The following is a 26,277-nucleotide window of genomic DNA, read 5'->3' on the forward strand; positions in this document are numbered from 1 at the left end:
TAAAAATTTATGAGCTGACATATTCCTGTGCGTATGAAATATTCAGGTCTCACGCAGACATTTAATTAAAATTTAAAACAGCAGGTGATATCTGCAATTTTTTAATGGTTATGCCTGTTGGTAAGACTGACATTTTTGACACAGTTGGAAAATAGGCCACCGGTATTGAATTCGTGCAAACATTTATGGTTTTAATTCATTCTATGTATATGATATACTAGTTTTTTGAAACCTCAGCTGTACAAAATACAAACTGATTCAGTCTGGATTTGGTTATGTTACAAAATGCATGAATAATGATGTAAATTTGCTCATTAGCTTAACGGATTTGCAAACTACTTATGGCATTTCACATTGCCACCATGCAAATGAGTTTATTGCCCAGGCTGGAAAGTTTGCAAAACAAGCAACTAATGTAGATTTTTTCCATTAATTCTGTTGGAAAAGGCTGTTTCAAGTTGAAATTATATTTACATGTATATAAGTGTTTTTTTCAGCTGCTTGCTTTGCAAACTTTCTAATCTATTTGATTCCAGATTTTGTTTATTCATCTCAAACAATTTCTATAACTTGTTGCTTGGTGTTATCTTCATATTTGCGATTCATATTATGTTAGAAATTAGTTCCAGTATTTGCAGTCATAACACTTCTCTTGAAATTAGCAGTGGCAAAATGATATGTTTCTGTATTCAATCAACGTCCAAATAACATTATCTGAATGTTGTTTTAAACTTGTACCAGCGTGCTTGGAAAGAGTAAGTTTTAAATAATTGTGTGTTTTACCACAAAACTTGCTCGTAGATGGAAACTCACCCACTTACTCTAACATCTTGTAAAGTTTTAAGAGCAATGTTGCTGTATGGCCAAGATCAGGCTGCTTTGTATTAAGTTTCATGCAAGTTGTGTAGAACAAAAGACTCAAAGCACATTAATTTTTTCTTTTCAAGTGTAGCATGATATAGTTGCAGGAACGTTTTTATGAACTGGAAATTGTAACATTATTATAATAGTAAATCCACGTACTTTGGGCAACACAACATTGTATCAAGTTCAAAAATGAACCAAGGGTTTATATTGTTCTAACATACTCAGTTTATGAAGCATATATATCTGGAAAAATATTTCTATGACTGGTTTATTAATCTGAAATTATGCTAACCTTTCAGAAGACAGACAGTTCAATCTTGTTTTAGCGAATTATTGCAAATAGAGAAGCATTTTTGAGAGCCGAGCAAACAGAGAGCTATCAATTGACGAATCATGTATATATTTGTCTACTCGTAGTTGTAAAAGATTTATTGATGCTCTTTTGAGTCACTAAATTTTTCTCTGACAAGAGTTTGGCTAAATGGTTAATAATTTCTACATGACGTGGCTATGCAGTTTAACTTAATGTATAATTCGTATATATATTCTATTTCTGTGTTGGTGAGGGTAAGTTTGGGTATTTATTTTGAAAGAATGTTCCTGGAGAGAAAAAGTGTATATATACAATTGTAATTAATGTTTTTGGCATAAATGGTAAAAATGGCATGACTTGTAAATGCCACTAGGGAAGTATTAATAACAGCAAAAGTGAAATTAGTTCACTTTGTGTTTCATACAGGCAACATTCATTGGGTTATTGTTAGTTATACATTTGCAATGTCGGCATTGTTACTATCAAATGTCAGTTCCGATATTGATTTACCAGTATTAATGTCATCGATTTGATAAAACTATATAGTTTGGTGTACGAACATCATGTATGCTGTTTCTTACGTCAATGCAAATAGTTGTTTACATGGATGTTGTTAGGTATGTTTGCAGATAACATATCTTTGTAGTGACAGGTTTAACTTAGGTGAAGGGTCGGCAACCTATGGCCCGCGGGCCGGATCCGGCCTGCCATGCAGAATCGTCCGGCCCGAGACATATTAATTAGTTATCACAAGAATACGGCCCGCCGTTTCTTATTGAGTTTCAAACTGCAGTGTTAGCACTGTTTAAAAAAATTGTGGTATTGTTACGCCATAAGTACGTCGTACTAGTCTATTGTTACGCCATAAAACTGGTGCGAAGGCGGTAGACTAGTATCTCATACTAAGTACGAGATTGTATGTAGAGTAGACTAGTCGTTATAGATACAAAGAGAGATGCACACGAGCTTTAACCTAAGCTTTTTTATAATGCTGTGTTGTTGAAGTGTGAATACATATATTTTGCTCTTTTTGTGATTGGTATGATTGAGATTGCAACAATGTAGCGTAATATACTAAAGTGAGTGTGAATTATAGTATTAATGAAAATTTTAGCCCGCCAAAGAGTTGTACACTCGACATTTGGCCCGTGACTAACAAAAGGTTGCCGACCCCTGACTTAAGTAATGCTTCATGATTTATTCAGATATACTGGAAATAGGTTCTTGCTACTTATCGGTTCATTTCTTCGTGAAATTTTGCAATGAGTCTCATAATTTATGGATATATTTTTGTAATGTTGTTTCCATTTTCAGACCCAGGTGTGTTGGTTTCATGACAAAGTTGTGTTGCCAGTCATATTTGAAAACTTATTTTACTTTTTTACTTAAGCACCAGACAGTGTTGTAATTTTAAAGACTGTGAAACCCATACTGTTGACTTTTTTTTTCTGTTCACCGTGATCACATTCTACAAAGACAATGGGAAACCGTAGAAGCAGACTTAACCCAGAAGTTTTGGAGAGGCTTACAAAACAAACAAAATGTAAAATACATTCCTGGTAAAACTAAAATTTAGTACATCGATGTGCAATCGATCGATTTAGTGCATAAAGTATGTTTAAAAGCATTGTTATGAAAACGATTGTAACTTATTACAAGTTGCTGTTATTATATACTTCTGTTAATATTTTTCAATTTAATCTACTTATATCAATAATTCTGGTTTTTACTCAACCAGTGTACTTTAAGCGCTTAACCACTGTCTTGGCTCACCTACTCTTAAGGCTTTTGTTGTCGGTTGTTGTCTTTGCTTTGTTATCTTAAGAAGCTTATACTTTAGTTTATTTTTATATGAATTTATTGATTCATAGTTACAGAAGCTGAACTTCATCAGTGGCATAAAGGGTTTCTTCATGACTGTCCAACTGGAAAGTTATCATATGAAGAATTTCAAGGAATATATCGACAGTTTTTTCCACAAGTAAGTCAATTTTGGTCGTAAGGCGGCCATCAGCTTACAACTTAGTTTCGTGTTTGTATCAGGGGAATTCCGGAAAGTTTGCAAAATTTGTCTTTGCCACGTTTGACGACAACAAGGATGGAACGGTGGAGTTTGAAGAATTTATAATGGCATTAAGCGTAACATCTCGCGGCACTCTGGACGAGAAACTAAAATGTATGTAAATTAGTTTTACTATTGAAGTAAACTTGGTAAGATGAACTATTGATAACTTTTTGCTGCTATCTTGACCATTGATTTCATAATATTTTGTGACCAGTTGACCAATCTACAGGGTATCCACAAAGTTTGGGTACATGGTTCAAAATAAAACGATCTTTATGATAAGATGATCATACTTACGGTAAGACCATCCTTCTTGTCCACTTAAAAGCACCAACTCAATTCGTTCTTCTGCAGACAGAGCCATCATTCAATATGGAAAAAAATAAATGAATTGGCAAAATTTGCAATGTACCCAGACTTTATGGACACCCTTTATAATGAGCTAAGCACTTTGATACTTAGACATGTGGTAAGCTATTACACTTCAAGCACCATACTTTTCGCTACCCACAGTCAATGGAGAAAAATAAACGACGCTATACAAATATTTTGTCTTTTTCGTTTGTTCAAATCTTTCTGTTTTAATTTCAGGGGCCTTTCAACTTTATGATCTTGACAATGACGGATCTATCACAAAAGAAGAGATGCTTAACATAGTTGAAGCCATATTCGCCATGGTGGTAAGTTATACCAGTTCCCATTGAAATTTTTGCAAGTTTCTAAAAGTTAGCTGTAATGACATAGCAGCAGATGAACTTATAAGCAACATCACATGCCCACATGTGTTTAACTGATAAATGAATTTTGAAAGGGTGATACTGTCAATTTACCAGAAGAAGAAAACACACCTAAAAAACGTGTTGACAAGATTTTTAAGCAAATGGACAAGGTGAGATAAATATGTTTTTTGTCTTGCTATATTAAAATACTAATCAATACTCAATCAATATCTTTAAATATTTGTTTAAAATTTAAATCACATAGGTAGTCGTTTACCCACAATAGTTTAATCAGTCAAATTAATATTCATAAACGTGTAAAATTGGCTTTTCTAACTGCAAATCCCCTCAACATACTTAAATGTCACACGAATGTCGTATTGAAGGGAAGACGTTTTAAAATGCGTATATATCAAGTTTACCAAATATATAGTTAGACATAATGTTAACTAAAATCTTGTTAACGATTAATCACCTGAGTCCACAATGTAAGTTAACAGTGTTAAGTGAGTCACTGTGTATTTTCTTGCATTGGTTAAGAGGTCATACTTATTTGTGTTTGCTGTGTTTAGCAGCTGAAATATGCTGGTAAATTTAGCCTGACAATTTGGGTGAAAGAATGTCTGTCATATCCTGCTCAGAAATTCCCTAGTAACCATACATGTCTACCACAGTTTTAACCCTTGTCACTCAAATCAGTCAAATGTTTAACCATTGGAGGATGTATACAGCCATCGTCTACATCAAATACTCAATTATAGGAAACAAAATCATCTAAAGTAGTTAAATTAAACGCCCAATATATTTTACCAAATTTCAATCAAAACTCGTGGAGATTTTCTTTGTATTTTAACTTTAACTTTAATTTTAACCATAAATGGAGCTTGTTCATCCAAGATAGATAAAAACTTGAACTGTTAATCAACAAAAATACACATACATACAAAAATGCAGAATATAAAGTAGCGCTAGGGAAGTTAAATAATCTCACAGTACACCTGATGAAGCAAACTGATGCCTGGGAAAGCTTGTGTTGAGTAACTAAAAGTTAACCCATGAACTACAGCCGTGTATTCTGTCTTTTTAGTTTATTATACACTGGGTTAATACGGTTCAGTCACAATTAACAATGGAGTAAAGGGTAATTACGGTTTTGAACTACTTTTTCTCTAAATACAATGGATTCTAAACTAAAAACACAAATAAAGCGGATCCAAGATAATGATTCTTAAGTGTTAGAAGTTACTTTCACACGACTACACGGCCGCTCGCATTCGCACGATTTTACACAGCGGTGGAATGAAGAAAATAGCCCCGTTTGTTTATTATTCTATTCATAACAGAATAAGGATGGACGGTTGACTCTGGAAGAGTTTTTAGCTGGCGCCAAGAGCGACCCCTCAATTGTTCAAGCTCTTTCCATCTACGAGGGTCTGGTGTGAGGCTGCATTCGCTATTTTGAAAGAGATTTCTTAATACTTTTTTCGTTTCCTTACAAGTTTCTGTACGAAAGACAATGTTTTATATAATTTTTGTATGCAATCAAAGCAGGTTTTAATTCTACTAATCCCACCGAGCTGTCGCGGCTTATATCAAATGCACTGGCGATCTTGCCAAATCCAATGTTGAAATTGTGCGCCCTCAATCGTAACGTGATGGTACTAATATCTGCGCAGCGTGCACGTAACACCTGAGTTACTTGCAGAGTTTTGTCCCCAATGAAAAGGGTGCACCTATTCAACAGATTATTATATTTGTTTTGCTTGCAGTAGGAAGTGTTCACGCTAATTTGTGTCGTTTGTTTTAAGCGAAGCACAGTTTGTAGCGATTAGTTTTACATCGATTGTGTTCGTTTGTTTGTAATCGCAATGATCAGCCTTCTGTTGTACATTATATATATCTTTCAACCCTTTGCACTAAAAAGTGAACTACGTTTTATCGCTATTAGAAAACGTTCGTGCTATTGTTCAGTATTAGCATCAACGTCCCTATTGTAAATCATACAGTCCAATTCTGTCTGAGCTAACAATAATATTAAGAATATGGATTTTATTCATACCATGTATTATTCATAAGATCCCGCTTATATTTTGATATGGGCTACTTCCCATCAAACGACGATCTCGGTTTGTTACGTATATATTGCTCATAAGTGGTATTATTAAGTCATAGAAAAGGATTATTGTTGATGTGTCTCCTGATGATTTGAAGCAGGATTTTCGCAAGATTTAAATTCGATTGGTCTTAAAAATGCGTCCTTGTTAAATACAAGGTCTTAATTTTTAATGCGTCTATTTTCGTCCTATAGCTATATGTATAGGCCGCTGTTCAAATTTCAAAAATAGACAGATCAATACGACGTCATGTGATTTAAAATAGGAAATCGTTTTTAAATGTTTACTTGAAGTTGATCCCTGTTCTATAGTTTATGATTAAAAGCTTGTGCTGTGTTTTTCTAAGTGAAGAAGACCTTACCATCATTTAACTCCTACATCATACCTTAACCGGTTTGGGCGATAAACGTTTTAAATTGCAAGAAGAACATTTCTGGTGGAGTCCGGATTTAGATAATTCTCCATGACGCTAATTTCGCTAAAGAAACTTAAGAAATCCAATCATATTTGACAACAAAACCTGCATATTTGATGGAAAACATGATTTTTCGCTTCTCGACCATTTTAGAAAAAATTGTTTTGACGTCGTAATTTGGGAAGCGCTCACTGCAGTTTCTATACCACGCCGGTGCGTGACGTTGCAGGTTACAGCTAAATGGATGGGTTTGAACTTGCAGTAATGTTAGTTGGCTAAACGTGACCAGTTATTTCTCATTATGCGACCATAACTTTTACAACTTAGTTTAAATAAAGCACGGGTTTAGATCGAAAGGATACTTGCATCTGTTGTTTTTGAATTACTGTACAGAGCCCAACGCACTGTACAATGTAAATAGGTTATGTGCGGATCATGTACGCCTGAAGCTCATACACGTTTAAAGGATGCTTGACACGTTAAATTCTGTATTTGATCTGTATCTTAAATTCGGATCAGGTTAACGTCATGGTTCGATTAACTTATCAAATTTCATCCTTGACAGATGCGCGGATCGATTAGCTGCCAGTAGGCTATTCTAAACTATTTTATAGGAAAATTGTTCATTTTTTCCCTTTTGAAATGTAGATTTATCTTAATAAACGCCTAGTATCGGCTCATTGCTGATTGCTTGGACGGATTTGTCAATATTTACCTTACAACATGATATCATTCATGTCAGCCGTGTTGCGTAGGCCCTAATGGCCTAATGGCTTTCGTAGATCCGAGCCAGAAACTGCATTACCATGAGGCCACACAGGTCTTTCATCGTCAATTAAGTGTACTTACTGACAATTCATATTTAAAAGCAAGATCGAATTAAGAATTCATTGGTCTTTTGTGTAGTGATCTCCGGCGGCTCTTTTGTTGGTATTTTCAGTGAAGCGTTCATAGGTTTTTTTAAATAATGTAATTACATATTTTGAAGAAAGCGATGAAAATACACAATAAATTTTCGAAATTTTCATACTACATGGTTGTTCGTATTCCTTTGCCAAACGATTTAAAACTTTGGCTGCCACTGTTTCACTGGAAAAAAACTGTGCGTTCGAAGCTCTTTTTCACAGTTTCTTGATAACCTAACTTAAATGTTGTAACATAATAACCTAAACCAAGTAACCCAAATCTATCTTCTAATCTAAATCTAACTCCAATACAACCTTTAATAGCTGAAACAATTTTTTGCATACCCATTCGCCTAATCTAACCGCGCATCTTTAACAACAGGCTGTGAGGCCTACATTCGGTGAAATACAGTAGTCACTTTGTAAAACTACTGTCCTGTAGCACTACATAGGGCATCGCAAAACGCGCTGGTTTAAGCTCTAAAGTTTAGAGTCTAAACTTTTGCTGCAAAGATTCTTAATGAGTAATCAGGCTATGTAGTTTGCAGTCTGTTGTCAAGCCATAAGTATGAATTTGACAGCTTTGTGTATCGAAACAATTTACTGTGATTTTAGACGGCAAGTCGCACTCATAAAAGAACTTCAGAAGGTGTATTTCAATTGGAGTTTTCCATTAACAAACTTTCTTGCCTCTCTGAAATACTGCATGGTGGATTTTAACTGCCCAACATCACCGTCTAGCGGCGATTGTACGGATTATCAAAATTGGTGCTTTTATCTTCGATATAATGTTTTCCAGTGGCAGGAATAGATCGCCGAACAGGAGAGACCGGGTGAGGCTATCCACTTTTAAAAATAAAAATGTGAAATAAGATGAGTACTATAATGTTACACGTTTCATGCCAGGGCACAGTTTATACCGGGCGCACACACAAGTGTATTTAGCGTGGCGGCGGGTATTACCCCATGCTTTCTCACAAGCTCAATTTTTTGGGCCGTAGGCGCTTTTATTCACTTTCGTTCGTTGTGTTTTTGTGCTTGCGATTCCTTATCGGCTATAACTTCAATGTTAGGTGCTATGAATGCTATATCGTTAATAAACAAAGATTATAGTCAAGAACATAATGAGCGAAAGCACGGCAGGTTGCTAGTCGTTCTGGTTGTCAAGCACTGAGAGAAGCTTTTCGACGCCATATACTTCCAGCCAAGCAGATCGACTATTGCCGTTAATGATACGGAGTTTTCACCGTTTTCTCGAGCTGTTTAGGTAGATGCTGAAAGGAGAAACCTCACAAAACCCATTGTGACGTGAGCACGGAAATGATTCATCAAGCTTAGTTTATTAAAGACTTGGCTGATCCTTGCAAGACTTACAACAAGCCGGTTATAACAAGGCGTTATAAAATTTATTTCATACGGCGTCTCAAAAGTGAATTTCAGAAATAGTCAACTACTGTATGTGGACAACAAATACGAAAACTTGGGAACACCTTTGATTTCACGGCGTCTTGACGCGGCTTTTGAAGCGCAAAATTTGCGTGGTTGAACCTACCCGCTTTGAAAATGGTTCCGCCATCGCTGGTGGCGTGGTAAGAATGTTTCCAGAGCCAAAGCAATTTGCTTGTAGCTTAGGCCTTAGAAACCACACGATCCTTATACCGAGTAACAGTACGCTATTACCATTTTACCAGCAACAATAAAATTTGAACCTTTCCCAAGAACGACTTAAAAACTTAGCTTAAAATGTTACATGTCTGTTCACAACGCGTTATAAATTGTTATCAGTGGAAAATCAATACCCTACCTGAGGGGAAATCTCCGGGTAAAACTTCCACAAAAAACTGAGGGTATTTTATGGCCCGAAAAAGAGACAAGCTACGATTTCTGGGAAGAAATTTAAGAAGCTTCGAGGGTTGAACATGGAAGACGCCGTTTCCATTGTCTTCCAAGTTGTGATGTTATAAATATGTAACCGCTATTTACCGCGCTATTTTTTGAAAAACGTCATACTCACCATAAGTTCTTCTCAGTTCACGACATAATTAATCAAAGAATAGTTATTTGACAACCTGTTCAGCAAATGTGTTATTTTTCTTACGCCTTCGAAATCATTGTATTAAGATAACCTCACTAATTATAAAAAAAAAACGGACCTGCATAGCATTATGAATTTGCCAATTTTGACATAACTCCTTGTGTGATTAACGAATTATTCACCCGACATGTCTTCTGCACAATTAATAACCGCACTGGCATTCCAAAAATAGACGATTTTGACTGATCTCACTTTCTTCTCCAATTAATTGTTGTTAGAACTGACACCTAAACAATGGATCTTCGACCCCAAAAGCTCAAATCATTTCCTGTTCCGATGAGCGCATTTCGCCCTAAGTTGAAGTTCTGTTTCTTTAATCCTCTCACTCAGTGTAGGTATATGTACGGTTGCATGCCATGTTATGAGGGTTGATTATTATTATTAAGTATAGACTTCTACAGTATCTAGTTTAGAGTTCTGAGAGTTGATGAAGGAGAATAGATAGATCGTGAAATATAACACGGTGCGCCTTGATTGCTAATGGGTTCTTAAAATCCTTTTTTATGTATAGTAATATTATTGTAGTTTGCGTTTGTTTAAAGTTATAATGAAGAGTATTAAAAGTGAAATTAATCAGATTCTCAGTGTTTAAGTTGTATAAATTGTTCGACTGAAGTTTAGGAATTCTAGACAGTATTCGCAACCTTCTAATTCTTCTTAAGAGTCAGATCGCAATATAATAAAATATTTTGTAATACACATAACCAGTGTATTTTACAAACTTTGCAATTTTAATCGATTCTCACGGCTGCCAACCGCGCAATCTCAATGAAATTTATTTTGCTTAGATGCAATCTTGTGATAGACTGGTTGTTAAAGCCGCTCGAAATTAACGAGCCATGTCAAATCCAGGATAAATAAAAAAGCCCGTAAGCACGGACTCTAGTCACGAGCAGTAGCGTTTTGTCCGGTTGCTGTTACGTAGACTGTAATTTTGGCTCGTTGCTGAGCATACGTGATAGGCCATGTGCCTTATATTGATGTCTTGCGTTAATTAAGCGTCAATAATTCTGAAGCAAAAAATCAAGGCTATTTTTGTTCTGATAAGAAGCAGTTGGCGGTTTTTTTCCAAACTTAAACGAAAGATATTTATCGGTGAAAAACCTTGACACAGTTTGCAATGCTAGCTTCGAATTTAACATTACTTTGCAAAATGTTTGTAGCGTCCGGAAAGGTTTTCTTTGTGCTTGGTTATGTCAGCAATGAAATGACCACACACGCTGTCGCTTTAGCTGTTCGTTAGTTTCAAAAACGTGCGAAAAACATAGACTCATGTTTTTCCAGCAAAATTTGGGTTTGAATTTCAAGTAAGTCAGCTTATAATTTCTTAATTTTCTAAGTTCTTGTACAATTATTATAGTGAACGTTTCTTCACGACTTGCCACAATATGAAGGTTTTTTTTAAACTAAAATTTACTTCGTTAGCGCAGACCTGACTGTTTTCATTTAAGAGATATGTTGTAGTTCAGCATAGTCAAGCAATTTTATGCCTGTCACATATTCAACCTTCACAATATTGAATATAATAGTTATAGTTTTAATCGCGCAAAGTTCTTCTAATCTTAGCTGGTCCAACACTAAGTTTTCCGAAAAGAGGATTTTACAGTTTATCGTGAACGATGTCTAATAAAGATAAGTGCAGTGTTTGAAAGTGAAGCCGAAATAATGTAATTATTATAAGTTGTATAACATAACTCTACTTGTAACACGAAAAGCAATGACATTCCAAAAAAAGTTTATTCCAATTCATAAATACTTACTTTACTTAAAATCTACATGCTAACCTCAACTAAATCTCAGTTGGCCCACGTGCCGTCTAAAGCGTTGTATTTTAGACATGACGTAACGTTTTTGGCTTATAAGGAAAAGCAACAATTTCGTATTTTGTATCATTACTAACGGCGTAAAAGTAAATCATACGAATTTTTTGTTTTTGCCTCGTATGCCATCTCGAATAACCAGACCGGTGTGGCGTGAACGACAACACCTTCATCTGTCTATTTAACTGGAGAGTGTGTGCGCGCGACGCAACTTGTGGGTTGCGTGCATGTGTGTGCGTGCGTAATATAGCGATTTTTTAATGTGCAGCCCTACAACAATAGCACGGTCACTAAACAAATTCAGTTAAAACAGGGCTGTGCTGTTATGTCGCAGCTTCATTTTACGAACCTCAAGTGGTCGCTAGTGATCTATGCTTACACATCGCAGGACAAGCGATGGTTTTATTAACATGTCATTATCCTATAATTTTGTGTGCTTTAACGCACGTAAATTCATTCTAAAGATAGACGAGCTTAAGAAAATACCTCAGGAAGTAACGACTAGCCAGTGTGCAAACAATGTCGAATATTATTGGCATGGGCCACTTCTAATGTGTATGTATGCAGTGGTTATGTCACACGGCATAGAAAGTTATCAGTTAGTAGCAGAGCACAGAAAACCTTATGAGTGAGTTATAACTGCGCTACACCGAGAGTCAGGCAGCCAACTTGCTTTTAGCTGAATAGAGAAGAAAGAAATGTTTATAAACATGTGCTTGCGGGTATATCACTAAGATGTCTTAGCAAATAATTATCTGGTAAAAAGCCCAAATTTATCAGGTTTTCAGTATAACTGTGCTATAACTGTTTAAGCTCTTATGCAAACCTTTACGATGGTATTGTAGACTTGAACATTTTGCTTTTCGACGACTTAAAACGAGGTTTATTTTGTAGACGTTATAGAAAGGATGACGTCACCTCGTCGTTACAAAAACTTTTTCATGGCGTCACCGTAGGATTTCTGAATTTGTACTAACAAGTAACTAACGAATCGAACGTTCAGCATAAGTTAGACTTCGTAACAGGTTTTATTGAAACGTATCGGACCGTGACCATCGAACCAGGCAAGAAGCACGATTTTCAGTAAAGCGATCTCGTAAACAGCCACACTGGTAGGCTGACGTTACAAAAACAGCAGACAGAAACTAAAATTCTTCCTTACGCCACTTTTTGTTGAAAGATTTATCAGCGCGTCCGTGTAATAGGTGATTAGTAAATGTGTTATTTTCGTTGGTGTATGAGGTTACAGGCCGCCAAACTCGTGAAGAAAACATACTTACTGTAAATAGCAGAAAACCGTTCTGATTCTTTGTTTGGGGAAGCTTGTCAATGTAGATAAATATAACTGTAAAATCTTGCAACAGTGAACTATAGACCGGAGCAAGAATGATACAAAGGCTAAAGGGGTAGTTCCTGAACCATTACAAGTTGCAACAATAATGTCACAAGACCTGACTGAAATATCGACATTTGAATGTGATCGTAAAATTCAATCCCATTGATAGGGTTCATATCCATTGTCTCACCAGAAGTCGAGACAATAACATGACTTGTCAATGACGTCGCGATTTCTATTTAAGTAAAATGATAATATTTATCTTATTTTAGTTTTCATGCGAGGCTTAATAAAGTGTAATAGGTTAGATTTGCTTGGTATGGTTATAGAGTATGGTTTTAATTATAGAGCAGAGGCCCCCATGGTTTATTGGATAACCGGAAAGACGCTTCACATATAAAAAGGCGTTTGTGACGTGCAAAGTTTCGTAATCAAAACGTTTCGTGAATCACAAAGACAACTGTATGGAAGCATCGTTGCACTAATAACACGTATTATTAGTTTCCGCTTTTAAAATTGCGGCAACCTGTTTAGCTTCATAAACAAACGGAAAGAAAGTATCGATCGATCACAAAACAGCCACCGCCTACAATATACACAATATCACGGCAATCCTGTGAATTAGAATTAGGGATTCGAACTGTCGTATTTGAATCGTCGCATGACCAGTACACGCAAGTCAAGCATAAACTATGAAGTTGTCACGTTCTGCAGTTTCCACGCATTGCAAGTCAGAAGAGCTTTTAGCTTGAATCAATTCTAGATAAGGACACAGCAAAGAATGATGACACGAGACACGCAGACACGGCAATACAGCGCCGCTATTGAAAGTGATTATTTTACCAAAAGTACTGTAGATCCTGCAGCCCGTCGTTCAACATAGTTGATAAAAAGTCTATGTTGGTAAAAGTTGATTTTAAATTCGAAAAAGTCTATAATGCAAAATGACTTAATCAGATTAAGAAAGACTACGATAGTCAACAAAACCGAACATCGTTACGTGTATAAAAAGGAACCTGTGGGTCGGCCAAGTGACGCAAACTCGTGTACTATTTAAAGGTCAACCTAAACCCTGCCTACACCTACACCTTTGTTCAGCCTAACGTCTATTCTAAGTTAAACCTCATTCCGTACTTAAACGTTATTAACCAACTTTAACTATTCGCCTAAACGCGATAAGTTATTTAGGTAAAATTACTTTTTGTTAATTTCGGTAAAATTACGATAAGTTAGTTAGTTAGTTAGTTAGTTAGTTAGTTAGTTAGTTAGTTAGTTAGTTAGTTAGTTAGTTAGTTAGTTAGTTAGTTAGTTAGTTAGTTAGTTAGTTAGTTAGTTAGTTAGTTAGTTAGTTAGTTAGTTACAGAAATTTTGACTTAGCCCGTGTTTTGTCTCATTTGTCATACTCACACTTGTAACTAAAACTACAGGTCACGGTTTTCACTTTTGTCCACAATTCCTTCCATATCCTGCGTTATTTCCTTTGTTTAATATTCTGCATTGGACAGGTTTGTATCATATTGTTTTTCTGAAATAGTTCAAGTAATATGCAATAGACTTAATAATAGACTTAAACCCACTGATTTGTCCGAGTGTTATCGTAACTTGCAACGACATTCAATGTTCAACTTATTCCTCTTGTTTGAAGTAATCGGTCATTTATTTAAATCTTCAATATAATTGATGTTACGTCATATAACATCTGAGCATGCCGCCTTGGCGTCATGGTTTGCAAATTTATAATAATAAATGTTAACGTGATCATCTTTAATTCTTTAAACGTGTTTTTTAGTCAAAGTTTTGTGATCTACCATCGCGTACATTGATTTTTGCATGTACAATACATGTTGCTTACACACGGCATGTACAAATATAACAAGAACTTTGTTACGACAAGCTTTACAGAGTAAAAGTGAAAATTGGTAGATGTTAGGTGCTGGATTAGCCAAGTGAGTCAAAAAACGCTTGTTTTTAAGTCATATCAAATACTACAAAGCCGGCAGTTATATTTTGATGTCGTCTTGTTGTACGTTTCTTTAGTTATAAACAGGGTTGCCAGACCGTCCTCATTTCTAAGATTTGGGGCATTTTGACACTTTTAGTATACCATTTTGTACCAAAGAGATACAAAAATTGAGAACATGCAAATGGTATCTCGTTTTTTCATTTTCGGAACATTGATTGCCTTCTCCTGTTGTGCACTGTGTAAAGTAGTATTCTTCTTTTGTTTCCTAGTCGTCCTTATTTTTGAGTTCAGACCGTTGGCAACCCTGGTTATAATAAAGCTTGGTTATGGCTTGTTGTCGGTAGTCGGTGACAGCTTTTCTTTTAATTGTCATCAGAAACTTATCGGACAGAATATGGTCTAGTCTTGCAACTCACTTTAATCTGACTGTGTTGTTTGTTTTGTTATAATTGTAGAGTGACCCTAAATTACTTGCAATATGGTGGAAGAGCCTTTTCAATCCAAAGATCCTGATTTGATACGAGCAGAGGACAAATTAGCAAAAAAATTGCACAAAAATTGCAACCCCGCAGGAAAGGAACTAAACTTGAAAAAATCAGCTAAAATATTTTACAAAATGGGTTTGCTGTACAAGAAACGAAGCCCTGATAAAATCAGTCTTCTACGAAGCGCTGCTCTTTTCAACGCAGCCATTTTAAGGAATCCTGAAAAGCATTATTACAAGCATGATCTTAAACATCTTTGTCAGAAAGTTCTCAAACTGGCAAAAGCTCAAAACTTAGACGCAAACTTGCAGCAGATATCGAATGAAATCGCTGAGCTCGCCCAGCAGATGCGGGTCGAAACTAGAAGCCAGTTAAGTGAGCTCAAAAACATACCTTATGATGTCACAGAAGAGGAATGTAAGGAAATAGAGAGAAAAAAGATCACAGACGTGAAGCGAATCCAAGACATGGTATCTAACAAATACACGGAACTTATGAAGCATATTTCAGTCAAATGTCTTGAAGTTATGGGCCCTTCGCCTTGCCAGTTTGCCGTTGTTGGTATGGGGTCTCTTGCCAGGAGGGAGATAACTCCTTACTCTGACTTTGAACACATAATGTTGTTAGAAGAAGGCGTACAGTATAAGTCAAATTACGGAGACGTTTTACACTATTTTCGTTGGTTTTCGGTTCTCTTTCAAATCATAATAATCAACCTCAAAGAGACGATTATACCAAGTATGGCCATTCCAACCCTCAATGACGTAACAAAAGAGAATGGTGACTGGTTTTTTGACGCATTCACTCCTCGGGGTATTTCTTTTGACGGCTTGATGCCCTACGCTTGTAAATTTCCGCTTGGCCGTTCAGAAAAGACCAAAAATAAGCCGTGGACGAATGAACTTATTCAGCCAGTGAGTAGAATGTTGAAGTACCTTGATTCGGATGAGGATTTGAAGAACGGTTACCATATTGGCGACATTGTTACTCGTACATGCTTCGTTTTTGGTAACTTAAAACTTTACCAACAATTCGCTGGCAAAGTGAGTGAAAAGCTGCACGATTCGAACGCTTTCAATCACACTCTGCTTATAAAACAACTTAACGAGGACCTGAAAAAATTTGACGCCTTCGATAGTTTGTATGGCTTATTTGTGGCCAGCAAGTTTAATGTCAAGCGCGTGCTCTACCGCAGTACAAGTCTGTTTATAGCTGCACTGGGGAGAATTCACAAAATAGACGAGACTTCATCATTCGCGATAATCAAGAAATTGAATGACTTGAAAATAATAGACGATAAAACAGCTCATATGTTTTCCTATGCCACTGCTGTAAGCTGTCAGGTTAGGCTCAGCGTGTACATGAAGCAAAATAGCCAGGATGACTATGTCGGCGAAGAAGAATTGTGTTTGGTTTTTCAGAACAACATCTACAACGAGGTTATCAGCACGGCTGGTGAAAAGAGCGTTGTTGATTATTTTATCATCGCCTACAATCTGCAAAACGCGATCCGAAGCATGAATTGGCTTCGCAACGAACCTTTGCGTATTATCTTTAGGCCGTCTACAAAATTTCTGATGCTTCATCTGCTCCGATTGTTTGACCGGATCATCACCGAATGGGAAGGTAGTTTAAAGAAGAAAGCTTTCCATCCACTCGACGAGGAAGACCTGTACATTCGTTATTACGTAGCAAACGCTTACTGCGAGAAGAGAAAGTATTACAAATCTCTTCTGATGTTGGACGCACTTGAAAAGGAAGAAAAAGTTTGCGATCTTTCAATATTTGCTGAAATTAAAACCGACAAAACCTGGTGCATGCTGTCGGTAGGACGTTTTCAAGAAGCTTTGTTATACGCCCAGGAAAGTAAAGAAAAGATCCTGGCTTTAAACATTCCGCAATCGGCCAAGTATTACCGACTTAGCCGGTTGTGCCACATGCGCGGTACATGTAAGACCATGCTTTTGCAATTCGACGAAGGTATCAGCGAATTCGAGGAGTCCGAGAAACACCTCAATGACATCGATGAATGGCCGAGAAAGTCGCTTCGAAGAGCTCACTGCTTTCGCAATATCGCCTTTTGCCATTACAGGCTAAGTGACTACGACAAAGCTCTGCTTACAATCCACATCTCGCTTGAAATCTGCGAAAAGCAAAGACTTCCTGTGCACGATAAATGCGAGTGCTATCATCTCATTGGACTGTCCTACTACGAAAAGGCCAATTACAAGAAAGCGTTGACATATTTTGAAATTGAACTGACCAAGAGAATGGCTTTTGTTACTGAAGAAACACAAGATTCAGATGAATATATTCGGTTGGTAAAACGCAACATCCAATTTTGTAAAATAAAACTTGAAGTAAATCCCAAGAAAGAGCAAATATTTTGAGAAACTCTTACAATGCTTAGTGCTTGGCCTTTTTATCCACAACAAATTTATATTTTAAACATATTTCAACTAGTTACAATTTGGTTTTCCAACCATAATGTTTATAAAAATATAATTCTGTTTTATTTTTTCCAACTGCTTTTGTTATATAATTGAAGAATACGAGTAAACTTTCAAATTATTGCATAGCGTTTTCATACGTTGCAGTTGTTTTGAAGTTCTCAAAAGCAGATAGCGTGAGTCAAACACCTTTGCTTTTAATCTTAACGAGGCTAAAGTACCAACCAAAGTTATACAGAAAAACAAAATATGAGACGCTAGGTAAAGCGATAGTTACCAAACTTCAGAAAACTGGAAATATAATTAAAACTCAAATTCGGTCCAGTTAAGCGACTTATTTCCAAAAGTGCTGTTATGTTTGTAAAATAACAGGTTCCTTTCACATTGTTTTCGATTATCTCTACAGTATCCAGTCACCTTCAGTTTAGCGTATATAAACACTGGAACTGACGTTTGTCGTACGCCATCAAACGGAACTGATGGTAATGTGTATGTTAATTACTTGAGGTTTATATCATCTACCTATTCAGCATCGATGTTACCCATCTAAGCAATTAACACACTTTGGACATTAGCTGCAGTTGTGTGAGTTATAGTCACTAAAATTTATTAGGTGTGCCCAGATAGTCTAAAAGTCAGGCCATGAAAACCCAGGCACAAAATGTAAAGAGGTACAATAGTCTTAATCAAGGAACGAAGTACTTTAAACAAAATTTTGTTCAATGAGTGAATCCGTAACAATATGACTATAGACATTTTATTCTGTAGCAGCTCGAAATGGGAATTGTGGCTTCGCTCCTATGGTCTCAAATCTCGCTGCGAAATGCCGGAGCATATGTGTCCCAACAAATACATCATCCATGGGTATCGTCCTAGCTCGTCGTCATGGACTTATTGCCTTAAAAGGTTTTCATGATAAAATATAACTTCAGTTATTAATTGAATCAATTAGATTTAATTAGAACTCACAGATCAGTTTCTAATATTTAGCCTTTTTTATCCAACCAACGAGACTCTAAAGAGTCTAAACGTATGGAGCCACGCGATATCATTGTTTGTCATGGCGAACCACTACTGGAACTTTGCATGTTTGTATCCAGACTACCTCACTAACCCAATATTTTATCCTTACTGGGTTTTTGTTGTAGGTAAATACCTTGTTGCAATGCAGATCATGCTGATTAACAAAAGCAACTAATCAGGTCGTTTCAGTAAATAAACAACTGGTTTGTTTTGCATTTAAGGGGTGATTACAGTGTTTACTGTCAGCTGTTTTTCTCATCTCTTCAATTGCAAGTCCCCAGCAATGTACGATACCTGCTTCTGTTACGACTATGCAAGTTTTTCACTTCATGGGATGGGAATGATATCCAGTTTCGGATTTTACCTTTGCTCTTATTCGTGCGTCGGTTTCAGCGCTGGTTAGGATAACCAAAATGCACGACGTTAATATGACGTGTCAAATTTCATCTTGGTCCAATGACGTCATTAATAGTCATTGAACATCATTGATGACGTGTTAAGAAATATAAATTGCGCATTTAAAGCTGTGTGATGATTTTCTTTGTAGATACTTCATCATGGATTTCGGTGATTACTTCTTTGGCTTCACCCGTCGGCGTTGTGTGCTTATGCTTGACCCGATACCCAACGATACAGCATAAGCACATTCTTCGTGTCCTCACATGCGCTGTTTTTGTTTTAGTTCCAAACCTTGCGTTCGTGTATAAGTGAGTAAAAGGATTCGTGTTGCCCTGGATTTGCTTAAGACTCATTAAATGTTTGGTAGGACTTCTTACTCACCAATCAGAGTACGAAAGAGAAGGTCATTTTGGCCAAATTGTGGGGAAAGGGCTCGACCAAGCTTACCTGCCTGCAAGTTCAAAATCACATTTTCTCTTTCGTTTTCTGAACTAAGAGTATAATGAGTTCTACGAAAATTCTCCCTCATAAGCTGTTTCTTAAAATAAAATCATTTTATGGCCAGATACTTCATACAAAATGCTGACGTCAGCATACATTGCAGAGTGGGAAACGATGCTACGTCATTAGTTTATTCTGTAGTTTCTGTAATTGTCTTGATATTTGCCGGTTTTTTTCAAGGAAGTCATTATCCGGAAAGCTGTCATCCAGGTATAAAGGATATTTTAAAGAATAAAATGAGAGTTTATTTTTAACATAAATTTGTCGCTGTTTGCAGGAAAATTTGACATCGTCGGTCACTCCCACCAACTTTTTCATTTGTCCGTCGCTTTTACAATTTATTTTCAAACTCTCTTGATTGAAGGTTCATTGACTGAATGGGTCGATTTGTTGCAGACTTGGCACGCAGCACAGGATTTACTTACTGTTCATACGTGACGATACTTTGATATAAAATTAGGTTACAGAAACAGTACTTTAGAACACGCAGATCATAAGCTGTTGTTTTTCGCTTAAACAGATTGATCCAGCCGGAAATTTACAGATCCTATAGGCCTATATGTTTTGCTTTTATATATGTTTTTCATCCACTCAACTATATTTGCATGCAAAATATTAAAATACCAGCAAATATTCTCATCAAATTGTTATTTCCCCGAGCACAATCTATAAAAGCAACCGTATATGCTGGGATAGTATCTGAGCCCCAACTGATTGTTAGGAACTGTTGTTCTTTCAGCAAAAATCAATTTAAATCCAGATAGCTAACTTATATATACAGGTTTCGTAATCAGGTTTCAGTATGCAAAATTTAAAGAAAGTTAATCTACTGTACAAAATTTGATTTGACCATGCGTTTGATGTTTGTTGCAAATTCCATTTTGGAATTTTAATTGATAACATATTACACTGTATATTGTTAAGTTGAGAAGTCAACTCGGTGACTCATCGGTAACCTGCTACTTTGCGGCCAGGTTTTAAAAATCATTAAATCAATGTATCGAATACTTCCATCATGTTTCACCTACTAAGGTTTGACGAAGTCGAAAGTCGCTGAATTCATCCAACAGATGTTGGTCAAACTAGAATTTAAATAAAGTACCAACTGCTTGCGTCATGTTAATAGTAACTATTGCTTATTATGCCATTATCTTATCTTGAGATGGCGATTGAATTAAAATTATAAATGAGATGAATGTTTACATACACTTTAAACTATGTGCATATATAATTCCGATTTGTATAAAGGCCTTGTACATTCACTTACCTACCATCTAAAAAGGTTGTATATTTATTTCAGATCATTATAAATGATAATAGTTATAATAATAAAAATCACATCAATAAATATAAGCCTATAATACACATTGGACAAAAGCAGTTATTTTAAATAAAAATCCAAAATGAGAACTTTTATTTTGTTTTGGTGAGATCATTCGATCCACATAAGTCGATTATCAGTAGATATAGATATAGTGGTGTGCTAACTGAGAGTATTGCGTAACACGGCCAAAATATAGTACAGCGCTTATTGTTAAACACACGAAATAAAGCACAAATAACATAATAATATCATCAGATCTGCACGAGAATTCCGTAGGAATAAGAGCTAACTATGACAATTAGCACAGTGGCTATATAATAGTACATTGGACAAATTATGTCTGCTTCCATAAATATCAATTGGACATCTTTCATTCTGCTTTGGTATGACATTTCAACCTCCTCAAGTCGTTACTGTAACGAATACCGGCGGCGCCAGAGAGCAGAGCACTAATCGTGGGAATCACCACCGCTTTAAACAGAGTGATCTGCAAAGTTTCCGGTTGAATCAACCTGTTTCAACGACAAGAAAATGAAATTGACCACTGTCTTCCCTCAAAAAAAGTGACATAAAGGCTTATACAGTTTGCAGTCACAATTTTTATCAACATATCAACAAATAGTTTCTAAACAAAGTAAGCTTTGCGTTGTGTCGGCTACCCAGTCTGTAACAATACAATCCATTCTGTCAACGACCATTCAATTAGCAAGGTTTGCAAGAAGACTACAATTGCAAATAACAAATGAAATATCTGATGGGAGTGACCAATAATGTCAAATTTTCCTGCAAAATTGAAACAATTTTTTACAAAGTAAAACTTATTTTACTCATAGAAAATTCAAAAAGCTAACCTGGGTAAAAGCTTTCTGGATACTTTGTTCCTTGCAACAATGCTGATATTATAAAGCATATTATCATAATTGCAAAAGTGATTATAGACGCAACGTCGTTTCCTAGTCTGCATTGCATAGCGGAGGCACTATCTGGTACAAGTGTGTATCTAACCGAGACAAAAAATTGACTGAAATGTTTTCCGTCTCAGCAAATCCACAGATTTTATAATTGTCTTCCTTAACGAGCACAGCATAAACAGACAATCAAGATTTTACATATGCAAAAAGACTTATTTATATATACCTTTACTATACATAGACTATATACACATACTTGTAGAAGCATGGAAGGAATGCAACTAACACATAGACAATGCAGGTGATGATTCGAAGAATGTAACTGAGGGTGGTAGGCACTCCAGGATAGAGCGACAAGCACAAGCATACCACCGCTAGTGGATGAACCACAACAACGACATCAAATATCCACGACGACGAATCTAAAACAATTGCAACGATTTGCTTACAATGTTTATAAGATGTTTAATGAAAGCGGCCTGAAAATTGACGTCATCAAACAACGTTATTGCTTGTTTCGTCACCTTGCTGACATATCAAAGCATGGTTTATGGACTATGCTACCTGGTGACAAGCCGGTGCATGAATAAGGACAAAGGTAAAGCCCGACAGCGACCGCTGTTCCGGCGCCGTAGATCGCAATGCCGGCGTAATCGTAACAAAAACAAGCGTTGAAAAAGGCTGGCGATTTACATTGGAAAAGATGAGCAAAACAGCTGCCAGAAAACACAGCAACGACCCCTGGAACAGATGAAAAGTTTTTCATTGTTTTACCATCAACTGGAAAAGTCCACAATCTTTAACTCTGCTTACCCACAACAAAAACCCAGTAAGGGTAAAATATTGGGCTGGTGAGGTAGTCTGGATACAAACATGCAAAGTTCCAGTAGTGCTTCGCCATGGCAAACAATGGAATCGCGTGGCTCCATACGTTTAGAGTCTCGTTGGTCGGATAAAAAAGGCTAAATATTAGAAACTGATCTGTGAGTTCTAATTAAATCTAATTGATTCAATTAATAACTGAAGTTATATTTTCTAATGAAAACCTCTTAAGACAATAGTTCCATGAAGAAGGGCTCGGACGATATCCATGGACGATGTATTTGTTGGGACACATATGATCCGGCATTTCGTAGCGAGATTTGAGACCATAGGAGCGAAGCCACAATTCCCATTTCGACTCACTGAGAACAAAATAGCCTAGTTTTGCTCAATTGTGTCTTGTTAAGACAATTTGACTGCTCTAAAATTTTTACCTTTTCGTTTGTTTGGACTCTGCGCCGCTCATAGCTTAAGATGAAAAAAATCTAACTAGGTTTTTAACGTACAAGCTAAAATGTTATTATTGCAAGTAATATCTGGCACCATATGTTTTGTAACTGGTAGTCGTCAGGGGTAAGCGTGATATTACGGTTTCCTGCACATGTCGCAAGCATCATACAAGCCATGTAACGCTCATGTTTATGCAGGATACATAAAAAATTGCACATAGTATTTTATTTCCAAGAGCCTGCAAGAAAGGTTTTCATTTTCAAACAAAACAAGAAAAAACATTTTCAGCTTTTTAAATTTGATTTCATGAAAACGCAGCCTCTATTTGTAATCTCAATCAATGCGTATACTATATATGGAATAGAGCTGTAGCCCATTGAATTGCAATGCGAGAACTCACAGAAGTCAAAATTGGTTCGATGTCTGTTAACATGATCACTCCAATCATTTTATGTTTCAATTCATAGCTTGCGAAGTGTAACAGCATGTGTATAGCTGTACCGCTTAAGCTGGTTGGTATTAATTGGTATTGGATGTTTCTTGACGAATTTTGGGCTTCAACTATCTTGGCTATATGCAGATTTCTTTGGACTGAAGGTGTTGCGCGATGCAAGTCTGTAATTTTCCACAAGTTTGTTTCACAAAACATTCAAGTTTCTGATTGATTTTGCCGTCATTTAGCACCTCGCGATTTTGGAAACTGAAATGACATAACTGTTGATGAATTAAACGCAAACCCGGTTCACAGGTATTCGTCATCTTTTGTGACTGTCATAACTACTTAAATGGCAGTGCGTAAACATCATGCAAAAATGAATTATAGATTTGGTTGTTACGTTTATTTAAATAAAATCTGGATGATGCAATGTCGCCGGTGCTGCTATCTAACCCATAAATCGTCATCAAATTTTGCTTCACGTCGCAGCTGCCAGTGAATCTGACACCCGTTAAAAATGTGTTTTTGCCATCAGGTCTCTATATAAGGCGCTCTATCATCCCACATTCCACAGTTTAGATTATTTTGCTTTGAAAAGCTGAATTACTAAACTGTGGCTGTCGGATTCGAAACGAGGTCCGTAAAAGAAAGTTAATTCAAGCTTTGACTATGACTTTTCACGTTGTTTCAATTCAATGTTTTGTCATACGTTGACAAATATGAATTTCCTACACGGTGTTTATAAAATAGCTTGCGTTATATACTGTTGACCTTTTTGTTCAGTTTATTTCATTATTACTTTTTGATTGAGCTAACGTTTATTTTCACTCATTTATATCAACTCAAACTAAACGTGTGTGCATGAAAATATTACATAGATTGCACCGCATTTTGCAATCTTCTGTGAAACCGTTTATTCTGAAAAACTTTGTTGTTAAATGTAAGTCATTCTTGCTTTCTTGCAGATTTCCAAACAGTTAGGTTCCAAAAATTGTACAATAATGAGTTACGCACTTTTGACTGTTCTATTGCTGGGCATCTTCAGCAATGCGCACGGTTGCTGTGATAGTGTGAGTCAAATGCAAAGAGGTAAAGTGTCAACTGTGAAACTGATAACTGATAACATTCGACTGATTTGATGAATTTCTTTGAACGGCAACGTTATAACTTGAAATCTTTGTTGCAGAACTCCGAGCATCAATTGATCCAGATTTCTATGTTCCCTTCAACGGTTACAAATACCGACTGACACAAAACTCACTCAATTATGACCACGCCAGGGCTGCGTGTGAAGAGATGGGAGGCGACCTTGCTGTTTTTGGCATGAGAGATCTCACCACCAGGAGGTACGGCGCAGTAATATGTTTAAGAATTTTCTGGTTTCCTAAACACCAGTAAGGATTATTTCACTTTTGTAAAAAATAGTCAAAGACAAGGCACAAACTACTCCTCATAATCGTTGTGTCGCTTGTTTGAATGTTCAAATAAAATCCAAAACACAAAATATAACTCTTGTTCTTATAACACTGTACTTGTTGTAGATTTATCCATACAGCACTGGACAAAAAAGATTCTTGGATTGGACTCAACGATATAAATGAAGAAGGACAGTTCAAGTGGCTGCGTGGAGTGAGAACTGGAGACGAGCACTGGAAGGAAGGAGAACCAAATGATTCCTGGAATAATGAAGATTGTGTTCAAATTGTGAGCGATGCTATGTCCAACGACATGGATTGTACGAAGAATTATCATGGATTGTGCGAGATTAGAATATGAGGAAAACCTGCCTGTGTGTGAATTAGTCATAAGACTATTATGAAATAAAATCACACAGAATATTGCTTCGTATGTTTTGTTCCTATTTAAGAGATGAGTTTGTCAGCACAAAAACTAATTTTTGTGGTTTGCGAATTCTTTATACAATGACTTGAATACCATAAATTTCAGAAGTCAATTTACGAATTTAAACAGTTATAAGCAATCGCGTGCTTTCATGACTTTCATGATTATTTTCCTTTTCGATCCTTTAAACCCAGCGTGAAAACGAAAGATCCGTCAAAAGTGTCATAAAACCACCAAATGCAAAACTGATCTTAAACACCTTCCATGTTATGATATGTGTTGTGCTAATGCCCACTGTGTAGTTAGGACAACCTAGTACGGAAGAGACAAAAGACAAACCAGGCTTTACTTTGTCGGTTCGTAACAGCCAGCGTAAATGGCTGTTCGTAAAACTATAGACTTACAATAGTTACACGCCAGTCTATATAAGGACATTAAAAAATTTGTAATCTAATAAGTGATCATTAGCAAATAACTCTTGAATTCTATTTGTGAAAATTAAGCATAATTATAAAGCTACCGCAAACATCGGTTTCACCCTGTTCAATCTAAGTGCTTTTGCTATACAGTTATAGCACAACAGGGATGTCAAACTCAAATCGCACCTTATGGGCCACATTGAGATTTTCGAGTAAGACACGTTCCGCATCAAGGAATCGAGGATGAGTTTTGCCTATAGTTGTTCTAATTAGGCTAGAGTGCTAGACGTATAATATAGTCGTACGTATCTTATGGCATATCTGTAAACGCATTTAATTCTTTTGCACAGTCCCTATATAGCTTGCCCATGTTGCTATTGGTTTTATTTTTGGCATTTTTTCTACTATAAACCGAAAATGACGTTGCCATAAACAAACAGTAATATCCTTCCTAAAGCTTTATAATATTGCAAAAGTGCAATTGCTAAGAACTAACCAAGTTCATTTGACATCAAGTTGTGGTAGTAGTACCGTAGGCCTGCCTCTGAAAGTATCAGGTGGTTACCCATGATGGAACACAACCTAATTTTCTGCAAAGAATTT

General features: G+C 36.4%; 5 protein-coding genes across 8 annotated transcripts; 4 read left to right on the forward strand and 1 right to left on the reverse strand.

Annotated features, from left to right (window-relative positions):
- The first annotated feature begins 2,550 nt into the window (after nt 1-2,550).
- Nucleotides 2,551-6,414, forward strand: LOC143469229 (neuronal calcium sensor 1-like). The gene is made up of 6 exons (XM_076966853.1): nt 2,551-2,723; nt 3,052-3,161; nt 3,224-3,356; nt 3,837-3,925; nt 4,057-4,134; nt 5,308-6,414. Exons 1-6 carry the CDS (start codon nt 2,660-2,662, stop codon nt 5,404-5,406), a joined length of 573 nt encoding a protein of 190 aa, XP_076822968.1. The 5' UTR covers nt 2,551-2,659; the 3' UTR covers nt 5,407-6,414.
- Nucleotides 6,415-11,745: 5,331 nt separating this feature from the next.
- On the forward strand, nt 11,746-20,280 carry LOC143469166 (membrane progesterone receptor epsilon-like). 4 transcript variants are annotated; one of them, XM_076966753.1, is made up of 7 exons: nt 11,746-14,154; nt 18,316-18,453; nt 18,538-18,695; nt 18,792-18,968; nt 19,118-19,277; nt 19,535-19,680; nt 19,748-20,280. In XM_076966753.1, exons 2-7 carry the CDS (start codon nt 18,371-18,373, stop codon nt 19,906-19,908), a joined length of 885 nt encoding a protein of 294 aa, XP_076822868.1. In that variant the 5' UTR covers nt 11,746-14,154; nt 18,316-18,370; the 3' UTR covers nt 19,909-20,280. The 4 variants fall into 4 exon arrangements, with proteins under 4 accessions (XP_076822868.1, XP_076822865.1, XP_076822866.1 ...); XM_076966750.1 differs by lacking the exon at nt 11,746-14,154 and adding an exon at nt 17,821-18,218; XM_076966751.1 differs by lacking the exon at nt 11,746-14,154 and adding an exon at nt 17,821-18,218 and having other exon boundaries at nt 19,574-19,680.
- LOC143469165 (uncharacterized) lies at nt 14,148-17,680 on the forward strand. Its single transcript, XM_076966749.1, has one exon. It carries the CDS (start codon nt 15,091-15,093, stop codon nt 17,485-17,487), a length of 2,397 nt encoding a protein of 798 aa, XP_076822864.1. The 5' UTR covers nt 14,148-15,090; the 3' UTR covers nt 17,488-17,680.
- Nucleotides 20,281-21,164: 884 nt separating the features above from the next.
- LOC143469440 (membrane progestin receptor epsilon-like) lies at nt 21,165-23,312 on the reverse strand. The gene is made up of 7 exons (XM_076967133.1): nt 22,752-23,312; nt 22,519-22,667; nt 22,270-22,446; nt 21,962-22,127; nt 21,646-21,794; nt 21,454-21,577; nt 21,165-21,306 (listed from the first exon to the last, which is right to left on the reverse strand). Exons 1-7 carry the CDS (start codon nt 22,832-22,834, stop codon nt 21,165-21,167), a joined length of 990 nt encoding a protein of 329 aa, XP_076823248.1. The 5' UTR covers nt 22,835-23,312.
- A 1,045-nt stretch (nt 23,313-24,357) lies between these two features.
- Nucleotides 24,358-25,251, forward strand: LOC143469237 (hepatic lectin-like). The gene is made up of 3 exons (XM_076966867.1): nt 24,358-24,502; nt 24,600-24,759; nt 24,955-25,251. The coding sequence occupies exons 1-3, from the start codon at nt 24,415-24,417 to the stop codon at nt 25,187-25,189; spliced, it is 483 nt and encodes a 160-aa protein (XP_076822982.1). The 5' UTR covers nt 24,358-24,414; the 3' UTR covers nt 25,190-25,251.
- The last annotated feature ends 1,026 nt before the right edge of the window (nt 25,252-26,277 follow it).

Source organism: Clavelina lepadiformis, chromosome 8 (genome assembly GCF_947623445.1).
Source record: "Clavelina lepadiformis chromosome 8, kaClaLepa1.1, whole genome shotgun sequence".
In the NCBI taxonomy this organism is placed as follows: Eukaryota; Metazoa; Chordata; class Ascidiacea; order Aplousobranchia; family Clavelinidae; genus Clavelina; species Clavelina lepadiformis.

Coding starts and splice junctions, on each gene's coding strand:
- LOC143469237 (XM_076966867.1), top strand. CDS start 24,415: ATGAGTTACGCACTTTTGACTGTTCTATTGCTGGGCATCTTCAGCAAT. Junction 24,503..24,599: donor TGTGAGTCAAATGCAAAGAG/GTAAAGTGTCAA, acceptor TCTTTGTTGCAG/AACTCCGAGCATCAATTGAT. Junction 24,760..24,954: donor AGAGATCTCACCACCAGGAG/GTACGGCGCAGT, acceptor TACTTGTTGTAG/ATTTATCCATACAGCACTGG.
- LOC143469166 (XM_076966750.1), top strand. CDS start 18,190: ATGAAAACCCAGGCACAAAATGTAAAGAG. Junction 19,278..19,534: donor AACCTTGCGTTCGTGTATAA/GTGAGTAAAAGG, acceptor TTTTATGGCCAG/ATACTTCATACAAAATGCTG. Junction 19,681..19,747: donor TCCGGAAAGCTGTCATCCAG/GTATAAAGGATA, acceptor CGCTGTTTGCAG/GAAAATTTGACATCGTCGGT.
- LOC143469440 (XM_076967133.1), bottom strand. CDS start 22,834: ATGCCGGATCATATGTGTCCCAACAAATACATCGTCCATGGATATCGT. Junction 21,795..21,961: donor TTCCTTCCATGCTTCTACAA/GTATGTGTATAT, acceptor TGTCTCGGTTAG/ATACACACTTGTACCAGATA. Junction 21,578..21,645: donor TCCAGAAAGCTTTTACCCAG/GTTAGCTTTTTG, acceptor TCAATTTTGCAG/GAAAATTTGACATTATTGGT.
- LOC143469229 (XM_076966853.1), top strand. CDS start 2,660: ATGGGAAACCGTAGAAGCAGACTTAACCCAGAAGTTTTGGAGAGGCTT. Junction 3,357..3,836: donor TCTGGACGAGAAACTAAAAT/GTATGTAAATTA, acceptor TTTTAATTTCAG/GGGCCTTTCAACTTTATGAT. Junction 3,926..4,056: donor AAGCCATATTCGCCATGGTG/GTAAGTTATACC, acceptor GAATTTTGAAAG/GGTGATACTGTCAATTTACC.
- LOC143469165 (XM_076966749.1), top strand. CDS start 15,091: ATGGTGGAAGAGCCTTTTCAATCCAAAGATCCTGATTTGATACGAGCA.